The 12,680-nt window shown below is 44.7% G+C and overlaps 1 protein-coding gene across 1 annotated transcript in view; it reads left to right on the top strand.

The window, feature by feature from the left end:
• Window positions 1-256: 256 nt before the first annotated feature.
• FBXO10 (F-box protein 10) overlaps window positions 257-12,680 on the top strand; it is a 286,312-nt gene continuing 273,888 nt past the window's right edge. The window contains exon 1 of the mRNA XM_029603080.1: window positions 257-371. Coding sequence (XP_029458940.1) covers window positions 276-371 — 96 coding nt within the window. The 5' untranslated portion in view covers window positions 257-275. The remainder of the gene's footprint in view (window positions 372-12,680) is intronic.

Genomic DNA, 12,680 nt, shown 5'->3' with positions numbered 1-12,680 from the left:
TTTCAAAAAGTTGTCAAATCTAGCTATAAAATAGCTAAATTCCCAGCACTGCTCTCAATCTCCTTAAACAAGGGGAACGATTCTTTTTCTTTCTGTTTAAAAGGAAACCTCTTTCTCCCTTAGCTGGATCCCTGAAGATCAGCTTTTCCCGACCATAGAGATGAATGAGACTTTCTTGCGCCTGCCAGGGTTTCTATGATGTAAACCTTGTGAAGTCCTTCTACAGTGGAAACAATAGGCGTGGGGACTGTGCTGCCGCCTGGACGCTGTACTCTATGGTTCTTGGAGGATCAGCTGTAGCTTCGCCTTTAGTGGCAGTGCCAGAGCGGTGCGAGCGGCAGGGATATGTCTCTGCGATTGATCTCTGCAAGGTAACGTGGCTCCTCCGCACTTTCCTTTATCTGGCATGGAAATATATGCAAAATACTTGACGCTTCCTTTCCCTTCGGTTTGTGGGGGAAGCGGGTGAGGAGGATCGTAATTTTTAAATGATGGCTTTGTTTTTATTTCAGTATCTAGCTATAAAATCTTATATACAAAGAGGTTGAATAAGCATCAGTTTATGTCTCTTTGTGTGTATGTGTGCTACCATGTGTCCTATCTATGAGCACTGTTTTTTCTTTCTATAATCTGGAAGGAATATTTAAATGAAAGGATTACTGACAGATTTCTGTTGCCATGTAAAGCTGTAATTTTGCCTTTTGGAATTTTTATTCATAAACTAGATTCTTCTTTATTGCATTTTGCATGCATGGATTTGTAGCATCTGCTGGCTGGAGGACTTTGAGATGCTCCTCAAGTTGCTGCATTCATCACTGGTTCTGCAGTCGGTGTTCTTTAGTGTAGCTGTGACAAAAATCTAACTTGGAAACATACGTACATTAGGAGAATAAAACATAATATGCTGATTAGTAACAATGCGTGTATGTGCAGTAGGCAGAGCCAATTATAAACTGAAATGCAGGAATAGGCTTCCGAGATGTGTACCCTAGTTTTTTTGGCCCTCCTAAGAAAGAAAGTGCTATTTATTTTTGGGCATCATTTCCAAACTGCATGCTTGGTGTTGGTTATTTAAGAGCTTGGGCTGCGAATATTGAGGTAAGGTAGAAATACATCAGGCTTTGGGTATAATATAAATTTTTGTTCTTGTAATTACTTGTTTATGTTTTTATTAAAATCCACCTAGAAAAGTGGACAGCATGAAGTAGAAATCTTGTAAATAAATAATTAAAATATCTCTTCTCCATGTTTTACAAAGTCCCTTTTTATTTTAAAACGTTTTTGCATCTTCTTTTTGTACCATGTAGCTTCTGGCTCTATAGGGACCAACCTTTATTGAAACTATGATATTGTGAGCCTTCATTTACTACATACCTGAGTTCTTCCCCCACCATTTTTAACCCTTTCACCATCTCTGCCATTGCAGCAACCATCATCAACAGGGGAATGCAAGCCATGTCTCCCTCCCAGAACCCTGCATGCATGCATGCACACTGACTATGGCCAGTAGGTGTCATGGTTGTATGAGGGCTATGAATACTGCCTATTTATTTGAAAACTTAATTATGACCTTGTAAAAAATTCTTATTGCTAAATGAGTAGCAGCGCCGATGCAAGGAATTTTGTTGCCCTAGGCTTCTTCAAAATGTGATATCTTCCCTCATCTGTTTACCCTGCCCTCCCCTCAACTCTTTTTAAAGTAGTATGGTGACCCTATGTCCCGCTGTTATTGGTTCAAGGGGCTAGTGCTCCTTCCATGAGCACGGGGACTGAGGAGGGGGTGTTAACCCTTTAATGGTAGTAGAGGTCTTCATCAAGGAAAATGATAGTACAGACTGTATATGCACACGTTTGTTTGTAAAGCCTGCAGCACAATGCCTTTTTCTATAGGGAACATGTCACACAGGTGACTTTGCAAGTTAGATAAAGTATAATCAAGTTCATGTGGATTATAATAAGGCTGACAAAAGCATTCCTCAGAAGGCACAAGAACATGAGAAATGTTGTGCAATGTGTGGTACACAACAACACATTGTTGACGTTCATCAGTGTAAGGGCAAGGAAGCCTCCAGTGTGGTCAATGATCTGAAACTGACTGTTATGCATAGTAACATAGTAATGATGGCAGAAAAGGACCAGTTGGCCCATCCAGTCTGCCCAGCAAGCTTCTTATGATAGTATATGCTGCTTTGTGCAGGATACCCCCATGTTTCTCTCAAGTGTAGTAACTTCTGCTCCATGCAGTTACCCCCAAGCCTTATGATAAGGGTAATAATATTTACAATCAAAACCAAGGAACTGTCAAACCCGTAAATTACTACTAGCAACATTTTTACTAGGTGAGGAGCCTTCTTGATAATTCAGACAATGCTGCTTGAAGTTCTTTGCTTTGGGACTTGGCTGTAGAAGCCGTACTGTGCTTTTTACCTTATGTCTGTGTGTCAATACCCCAGACTGTAAAAATCAGGGCCCATGTTGGTTGTTGTCTGCATCCAGTTCCCCTCCCTCCCTGCAGTCAAAGTGGGGAGCGATGTTGCAATTGCATCAAAAGCATCAAGGCTATTGACTATGGGTAGTAATCCCCATGCTTCCTGTTAAGGGTAGTAACTGCCTCTCCATGCACGTTACCCCCATGCACCCTCTTCTTCATTTCTTTAGGTATCCACAGTGTTTATCCCATACCCCTTTGAATTTGTTGACTTTTTTCTTCTTCACCACCTCCTCTGGAAGGGCTTTCCCAGCATCCAGCACCCTCTCTATGAAGACATATTTCCTGACAGTAGAGGAAATTAGCAGCCAGGCCACTGGGGTGTGGGCTAGTAACCATTATCACTCATAAGCATAGAATGAAAGTGGCACACCATTAAATGCTAGCATAGTGGTATTCACTCCCAGCTCTCAAGGGCCACCAACAGGCCGGTTTTCAGGATATTCCTAATGAATGGGCATGGGATAGATTTGCATGCACACTGCCTTTATATGCAAATCTAACATGCATATTCATTAGAGATATCCTGAAAACCTGGCCTGTTGGTGGCCCTCGAATGCTCAGAGTGAATACTACTGTGCTAGAAGCTATGAGCACATTACTGCACCACAGATGACTACAATAGTTCCAGTATTTACTCAGTAGAACTCTATTTCCTGGATCTCCAACACAGAGGTCATTGCCCTAACGTAAAGACATCATAGCAGAAAATAAGAAATGTGACGTCCACATCCATAACTATTAAATGATGTTCACAGAAGACTAGGATGTTCAATTATTATGGCCTGGTAGAGGCTTCTTGTGTCTTAGGAATCAAACTCAATGAATGCAATGATAGCGTCAATGATATTCGGACTTGAGCTACATCAAATAAACTCCTTTTGTACCTGTAAAGGGGGTACCCTAAAATTGAAAAACAAAATAGGCTTACTTGATCCTGAAGCTCCAAACAGGGTGGTGATGTCTGGACGGGTCCTCAGTTGGTAAGGCCTAAGGCAGTGCTGGCAGCGGGGAAAGGGCTGATGACAGCGCTCTGCGAGACTGCAGGGGACTGCCAGAGGCTGGAGGCCAAAAGAAGAGAAACCTGTAAAAAGAAGAGAAAAACAAGTTCAATGAAGCAACATTAAAAAAGGAAAAGACAACAACAGCCAATAACAACAAGAAAGAACAGCAGTGAGTGACTGTGAAACCTCCCTCAACTAAGAAGACAATTCAGAAAGGGAAAACAGAGCAAATAATAATAAAAAAGAAAATCGCTAAAACAAGAACTCCACTATACAGACGACATCAGGGAGAGCAGACCGCAATTCTCAAAGAAGAAAACAAATGCCGAAGAGAAGACAACGATCATACTGGCAACTGAGGGCCATAGGCTACAGATCCGGCGTGGCAGGCTGACAACAAGCTCTGGCAACCACAATAGCAGACAAGATTGGAAGAAGTGACTGTGATGGTACTGAGCCGCATCTGCAATGAACAGGGTCTAAGAAAATACCCCTTCAGTGTGTGTCCGACCGCTGCGAGTGAGGAAGAAGAGGAGAGCCGCATTGTGAAGAGGAGAGAAGGCCACAATAAAAGAGAGAGAAGTACCCCACAAGAAATAGCCCGTGTCAGCAGGCAAGGATTTCTTGGTCCACCCAGTCTTCTTGGCTCTTGTACTGCATCAGACTTAACTTGATTGCTGGCCTGTTCGTGCCCTTACCTTGTCACTAAAGTACCTTTGTGTCTGCCCCATTTTTGTTGAATTATGCCACTGTCTTGGCTCGTGCCCACCTCTGCTATGTCTGTTCCAGGTCTCCCTCATCCTCTTGGTGAAAAAGTATTTTATTGCATTCCTCCTTTCCTTTAGTGTCACATGATGGCTCCTGGTCTGTCCAGTGACTATCTGTCTGTGGGAAAGAAGTCTGGGAATATCGGTTGCCTAATCTTTTGGTTTAAAAAAAGGTGATGTGAACACTTCATGATGCCTAGATTCTTTGTGTGCTACAGACATTCCCTTACAGTTATGACAGAATTTATGTGACTTTCTTATTTTTTTGGTCTGGTAGTTCCTCCGTTCCTCCTTATTTCTTTGGGCTCAGTCAGAACCAGTGCTGGGATGCTGGCATCAGAAGCCTTCATTTGCAGCTACCTGGGGATTTTATTCTGGTTTTTTTTTTTCAAAATAATTTTTATTGGGAGGGAAACATTACCGTGCTGTGACAGAAAAAAGGAACAAAAGATAAATACACACACAGTGTAAGCAACACAGACGGAGCGACACAGTAACTTAGGAAAAACAAGTAGCACCAACAAACATCATATGAAACAGCTGGAACATCTCCGTCCCATTACTATTTATCAACTTTTATTCCCATTCCCTGTATCATCCCAGTTCCCCACTCTATCACTCTCGCCACACTCACACCCCCTCTAATACAAATGTTCACAACCCCTTCCTCCCCACCTCTTCTTCCCCACCCCATCCCCCTACCCAACCCTTGGAGACCAGGGCTACGGCCACCCAAAAGTGAAACCACTCTCTCGCAACCCATCTTTAATGTCATCCGGCAATAAGTGAGCACAAGCCATCCAGCAAGCCCCGTAGACTTTGTCCGGTTTTCGTTTGCCAACCAGAAAGTCCATACATTCTAACTGTAAATGGGAAGCCATCCGCAGAAACCACACCCGATCAAGGGGCGTCGCATGCAGGTCCACCCACACCACTAGTATGGTACGACATGCCAACAAAGCCGCCATTCTACTAAATTTGTCCTTCGAGCGGTTGCAGGTGGCAGAGCACGCCTGCGGGCTAGAGAGTAGGAATTGTCCCGTCGTCAGCCGCTGAACCTCGGTGCATGAAGATATGATAGCGAAAACATCACTCCAAAATGGTCCCAGAGAGCGGCACTGAAAGAGAAGATGCAAAAGTGTTCCCTCTTCCTGGCCGCATTTAATAAATAAAGGGGAGTCCGTAAGACCCATCTTGAACCGACGAACGTTGTCATAATATATTCGATGCAGAATCTTAAATTGGACTTCCCGCAATCCAATATCCGGGACTTGCTTATATAGGGCTGCAAAGCACTTTGCCATGTATTGAGGGATGAGAGTCATGGCTAGCACATCAGACCACTTGGCAGCCAAATAACCTAAGCGGTTATCTTGTTGCACAGTTCGGCACAATTTAATCCATCCAGAGATAGTATTGGCAAGGTTGGCAGTGTCGAACATCTTAGTGGCAAACTTCCACTCTGCTGCTAAAATCTCTGGTGTCCAGCATAGAGAAGACAAATAGTGCCTAACTTGGAGATACGCAAAAAAATGTTTGTTAGGTACCTGGCAATTTCAGACCAATGTATTAAAGTCCAACATCACATAAGTGTCATAGTCATACCAATGACATGCGTAAACCACCCCTTGCCGGGCCCAGGTCTGGAAGAAAGCGCTACAATCCCTGCCAGGTACAAATCCCACATTTCCAAGAAAAGGTAGTAAGAGGGAGGTGATCCCCTCCATGCCACACTGCCTGCGCACCCATTGCCAAGCGTGAATACATGGGTACATTAATACTTTAGGAAAGTCAAGCGCGCGTCGATCAATCCCTGCTCGTTTGAATTAAACTCAAAGGATTCCAGGGGGCTGCCATTCTTGTTAACAAACCCGGCTCACAGTATTTATATGTGACTGTGAGCCATTCCCCTACAAAACGTAGTTGGCAGGCCGCATTATAAGCCCGAAAATCAGGCATGCCAAGTCCAGAACCCTTTATCGTGGGCTGTAAATTCTACCACCGGATGTCATCATTGTCAATTAACATGACTCTTTCCTGCCTCCCACCCCTCCCCGACAAGGGCTATGAATGCCACCTCTGCAGCATCCACAGCTCTGGCTGACCAGAGGTGCAGAAGACCCAATCTGGGAATCTAATCGGGTACCTGCTTTTGGTGATCTGCCTTAAATTAGACCTTAGTTACACTAATCAGTTAGCATATTACGTATATTAAAGAGCAAAACTACTTCAGTATTAGTAAAATGCTGAAGGAGCTACTGCTGTGTTTCAAGGACTGCAGAACATTTAGATGGCAAGATTTTCCTTATTCCAAATTCAGCATTTCAGATCATTAGCTGCTGGTTCCCTGTTTAGTTCAGTTTACTTTGTGTTCAACATAAACAATTTTTTTTTAAAGCAGGCAATAGGGAATTATGTGAAGCCCTTCAGAGAGAAGTGCCCTCATTTATTTTCTCTTGTTTTTAAGTACATGCCACATATGAAGTGAGCGCCCAGGGATGGGCTTTGGCTCTTGGGAGTTGAACGTGCTCTGTGGCAGACCTTTACCTATTTCTACAGGGTGACGGCATGGCTTAGGGAGCCGAAGTAGCAGTATCTGCACGAAGGTGCCGTGTATATATTGGTCAGCCCTGCTGTATCACACATTTATCTGCAGGAAGGCCCTTCATCTTTCTGATTAGATTCTCTTTGAGAACACCTAATTAATACATATCCATTTCTGCAATAATAGTTATCACATGAGTAATTTTGAGGATTCACTGTTTGAGTAGTTTTGTGTTGGAAGGGGGGTCCACGAGTTGGATGACCAGAGAGTTGGCTCAAGAGAGAGCGCTAGACATGGAATACTTGGATTTCAGTAAGGCTTTTGACACAGTTTCACATAGGTGACTATAAATAAACTGTGTGCCTTGGTATGGATCCTAGAGTGACTGAGTAGGTGGAGACAAAGGGTAGTGGTGATTGGAGTTTACTCGGAGAAGGGGACGTTTACTAGTGGTGTGCCTCTGGGAGCAGTTCTGGGACTGGTTCTTTTCAACATTTTTGTAAATGACACAGCAGAAGGATTGTTGGGAAAGGTTTCTCCTTTTGCCAATGATACCAAAATCTGCAACAGAGTAGACAGCCAGGAGCGTGAAGAAAACATGAGGAGGGATCTAGCGAAGCTTGAGGAATGGCCTAGAACAGCAGTTCTCAACAGGTGTGTCGGGACACACTAGTGTGTCGCAGGGTCACAGAAGGTGTGTCACAGACCCAGCAGAAGACTGTTCTTTTCTCATCAGTCTTGGCAGGAGTTGGCTGATTTCTCCTTTATTGGGTATGAGAGGAAGCTACTCTTGCTTCCTTCTCCTCTTCGTGGCCCAGTGGGAGCTTATTCCCTTCTCTTTCATCCAGATCAGAGCGAGATATCACCAATTCCTCCTGTTCATATGGGCCCAACAGGACACAAACTTTATCTTTCTCTGCCTGGCCTGGCAGTGAGGCTGCTGATTCTTTCTTCACCCCAAGGTGCCTGGATATGAAAGCAGGAGCATGAGAAAGAGAGGTGTTTGCTCTATAGATCCACTGCTCGCTTCCGCTGCCTCCTCATCTTATTCCTCTCCTCAATGCTTCTTGTCTCATCTGCTCCTGGTAAAGTGGGAGGGAGACTCTGGATTGGACTGAAGGTTTTTGCTGGCTGGGAGCCAGGTGGACGGGGAAATGTGCTGGGCAGGAAGGCCTTGGGAGAAAGGGACTCAGGAATCTTCTGTGTAGGAAAGGGTGGGGAAAGGAAGTTGGGGTTGCTGGGTAAGAAGAGGTGGAGGAAAGAGGGATTGGGGGCTGTTGGGTAGGGAGGAGAGATGGAAGTGGAGGGAGAGATGGAGGTGTGGGGCCTGCTGGGTTGGGGAGAAGGGAGGTCAGGGGATGCTGAGCAGGAAAGGGTGAGAAAGAGGCGGTCAGAGGTAAGCTAGGCAGGGAAGGGGAGAGGAAAAGGGCAGGGAGAGTTGAGCAGGGAAGAGAGGAGGCACAGGGAAGAAGATGCAGAGGTGGGGGATGTTGGAAATGTTGGACAGGGATATGAGCATGTGAAGGGACGACTGAATAGTTGAGAGAAGTGAGGGGTGATGGAGGCATGGAGGGGAGTAAAGAGCCATAATATTTCAGTTTTGAGAATATGCATTTCTTTTCTCTTTGAACTTTGCTTAGTGTAGGAGGAAACATATTTCTGTTTCTAGTTCTCCAGTTTTGCACTGCATGCAGAAGGGCTTCTGGGGTTTCCATTCCAGTTTGTGTTTCTGCATTTGTAATTTGTGGTCTTTTATTCTATATTTGGTGAAGGCAGGTCTGCCTGTGTTCTGTGTGTATGTGACTGAGATGAGGTACTTTACTAGCAAGTAGGGATTTGTTTCAGTCTTGTTTGTTGTATTTTCTCAATATTATGTTGCACTGGTAGTGAACTGCTGCCTTTTCATGTGCAGGGCTATTGTTGTTTCATTTCTTGGAGTTGGTGCTGCTGAGGTTTGGCAGGCTTGATAGACACGTGCAGAGTGGGGTTTGTTTGTATTTTACAATGTATCTGGTAGTAGAGGGAGTTTGTGATGCTGTTATTAAGATGACACAAGAATCATAATATCTTTTATGTATGGTGAGTTGTACAGGGAAATGTCTTAGTTCTGCTCTGCACCCATTGTTAGGAAGCAGGGGACTCCTGTGGATGCAGAGCATATGCTTATATTAGGTCCCATGATGGTCATGTGTTCAATGTGTCACGCATGTGAGCCTCATCTCTCAGATGTGTCCTGATAGAAAAAAGGTTGAGAGCCACTGGTCTAGAGACTGTCAGCTAAGATTTAATGCTAAAAGAATGCAGAATAATGCATTTAGAATGTAAAAACTCAAGGGAAAGGTACAGTACTGGAGGTGAAATTGTTCTAAGCACAAAGGAAGAGTGGGATCTGGGTATGATTGTATCTTCTGATCTTAAGGTGGTCAAACAGGTGGATAAAGCAATGTAAAAGCAGAAAGATATTTAAGAACATAAGACTTGCTAGACTGGCTCAGACCAAATGGATGTGAAACTGAGAGCGGCCAATCCAGCTCACAAGTTGGCAGTCCTGGCGGCGGTCCTTGCAGGATCCCAAGGAGTAGATAGATTCTAAGTTGCTTATCCCAAGAATAAACAGTGGATTTCTGCAACTCTACCTTAATAATGGTTAATGGACTTTTCCTCCAGGAACTTGTCCAAACATTTTTTTAAAGGCAGCTACACTAATAGCTTTCACCACATCCTCTGGCAACAAATTCCAGAGCTTAATTATGCACTGAGTAAAAAAATATATTTTTTCTTATTAGTTTTAAATGAATTACCTAGTAACTTCAATGTGTGTCCCCTGGTCTTTGTACTTGAAAGAGTAAACAACTGGTTAACATTTACTCATTCCATTCCACTCATTATTTTATAGACCTCTATCATATCTCCCCTCAGCTGTCTCTTCTCCAAGCTGAAGAGTCCTAACCTCTTTAGCTTTTCTTCATAGAGGAATTGTTCCATCCCCTTTATCATTTTGGTTGTCCTTCTCTATACCTTTTGTAATTCTGCAATATTTTATTGAGATGTAGTGACCAGAACTGCACATAATATTGAAGATGAGAGGCATTATGATATTCTCTGTTTATCCATTTCTTTCCTAATAATCCCTAGCATTCTATTTGTTTTCTTGGCTGCTGCTGCACACTGAGCAGAAGATTTCAATGCATTTTCAACAATGACATCTAGATCCTTTTCCTGAGTGGTGACTCCTAATGTGGACTCTTGCATTTCTAGCTGTTGCGTTGGAGATGGACCCGTGGCCTGAGGTGGGGTTGACGCTACCCGCAGGGCAAGCCCTAAGGGTCCCCACTGTCAGGAGGCGGAGCTGATTGGGAGATGGAAGCTGACTGGAGCTTCGCCAATACTAGCCCTTGTTCCCCGCAGGTTGAGCCCTTGGGTGTCAGGGCTGGCTGGTCTTAGGTGGGCCTCCTTTAGATGACTCCCGGTTGGAGAAGTGGTAGATAACCAGGGACCCGAAGAGGTAACAGGAAGACTGCAGCAGGTCCGGACGAGGCAAGGATCCAGAGACCTGAGCGCCAAAGAGGGCCAGGAACAAGAACAGGTGACGCCTGGGTAGTAGTAGGCCGGAGCCTGAGGAGGCCAAGTCCAGGAGGATACCAGGAGACAAATGGAGGACAGGCTGGCGTCAGAGCAGGCAGTGAGTAAAGCGAGGAACGGAGGTCAAATAGAGCGAGGGTCAAAGCCAGAGATCAGTCTAAAGCATAGTCCAAAATGTAGCAAGGTCAAAGCCAGAAGTCAGTCCTGAGCGTGGTCAAGCATAGCAAGGGTCAAAGCCAAAGGTCAGTCCTGAGCGTGGTCCGAAGTGTAGCAAGGATCAAAGCCAAAGGTCAGTCCAAACAAGGCTAGGAAGGGACCAGGAACGAAGTCAGGAACAGGAACCAGGAACGAAGTCAGGAACGAGCAACAAGCACACGACAAGCGTGGCGACCTGTTGCCAAGGCAAGGAACTAGTGGCAGGCCCTGCTGTAAATAGCAGGGCCTAGTGATGTCATCATCTGGAGCCGAGGGTTGGATTCCCACCGCGGCCCCTTTAAAAGACGGCAAGGCATGCACACGCCCGCCTAGAGGGCAGCAGGACGCTGGACTGCGGCGTGTTCCCACGGCACACGTAGGGAGACCTGCCGGGAGCTGGGGAGGTCCGCAGTGGAGCCAGAGACGGCCGAGGAGGCAATGGAGGCTTGGGAACATAGGCGGCTGCCCACAGCCACGAGGGAAGATGGGCCAGGACTGGGAGCTAGGCACCAGATGTGAGTAGGCCCGGTCGCAGGCCTGCCATGGACGGGGCACGCAACACTAGCCATAAATTGGGTTACCATTTCCTAAGTGCATCACTTGCACTTGTCCATATTAAATTTCATTTGTCATTTGCATGCTCAGTCTCCCAGTTTTGCCATACCCTCTTGCAAATTCTCACAATCCTCCTTGGGATTTTCACAACTTTGAATAATTTATGAATTTATTAAAAAGCAGTGGCCCCCAGAAGTGATCCCTGGGGCACTCCACTATTCACCTTTCTCCATTGGGAAAATTTACTATTTAGCCCTACTCTCTACTTTCTATCTTTTAACTAGTTGGCAATCCACATTAAGACACTGCCCCCATCCCATAACTTTTTAATTTCCTAAGAAGTCTCTCATGAGGGACTTTGTCAAATGCTTTCTGGAAATCCAGATATACCATATCAACTGACTTACCTTTATCTCCACATGTTTATTTACACCCTCAAAAAAAAAAAAATGTAGCAAATTTGTGAGGCACGTCTTCCCTTGGCTAAATCCATGTTGGCTTTGCCCCATTAAACTATGCTTATCTATATGTTCAGCACTTTTGTTCTTTATGATAGGTTCAACCATTTTGCCTGGCACAGAAGTCAGACTCACTAGTCTGTAATTTCCTGGATCACTCCTTGATCCCTTTTTAAAAACTGGCATTAAATTAGCAACCCTCCAGACTTCAGGTACCATAGATGATGATATTGATAGTTTACAAATTTCCAATAGCTAAGCACTCTGGGATGTATACCATCTGGTCCGGGTGATTTGCTACTCTTTACTTTGTCAATTTGCCCCTGTACATCTTACAGGTTCACTGAGATTTGTTTCAGTTCCTCTGCATCATTACCTTTGAATATCTTTTCTGGCATGGGTATATCTCTTACATCTTCCTCCCTGAATACCGAAGCAAAGAATTAATTTAGTCTCTCTGCTATGGCTTTGACATCCCTAAGTGCCCCCTTTTACCCCTTGATTATCTAATGGTCCAACTGACTCCCTCGCAGACTTTTTACCTTGAATGTACCTGGAAACGTTTTTATTATGAGTTTTTGCTTCCACGACAAATTTCTTTTCAAATTCTCTCTTTGCCTTCCTTATCAATGCTTTGCATCTGATTTGCCAGTGCTTATGCTGTTTCATGTTTTCTTCATTCTGATCCTTTTTCCATTTCTTGAAAGATGTTCATTTAGATCAGAGCTTTCCAAACTTTTTGTTGCGACATGTTAGTGTGTCACCTGCAGTGTGCAGGTGTGTCGCGCAAGCCCAGTCAACTCCGATGCAAGTTTGGGCTTTTTTTTCTAGCGATTCACTTTTTTTTTTTCACTTTGCAGGTTGCTGTTTATTGGGCAATTGTTGCTGTCAATCGCGGTTTTTTTGGGCTTGGTGGGTGGGACTTGAGCCCAGCTGTCCCTGTCATTGGCTGCTGCTGCCGATGAGGCCTGGCCACGAGGAGTACTGACTGCAAGCAAGTGTCTGGTGATCATGGAAGGTGTTATGCAGCACGGCAGGCTTGAACAGTGAAGGGAGTGAAACAACAATCAAAAAGAAGAGGTACAG

Source organism: Rhinatrema bivittatum, chromosome 1 (assembly GCF_901001135.1).
Source record: "Rhinatrema bivittatum chromosome 1, aRhiBiv1.1, whole genome shotgun sequence".
Lineage (NCBI taxonomy): Eukaryota > Metazoa > Chordata > Amphibia > Gymnophiona > Rhinatrematidae > Rhinatrema > Rhinatrema bivittatum.
The sequence above is the reverse complement of the archived record's forward strand: the minus strand, read 5'-3'. Positions and strand labels throughout refer to the sequence as shown.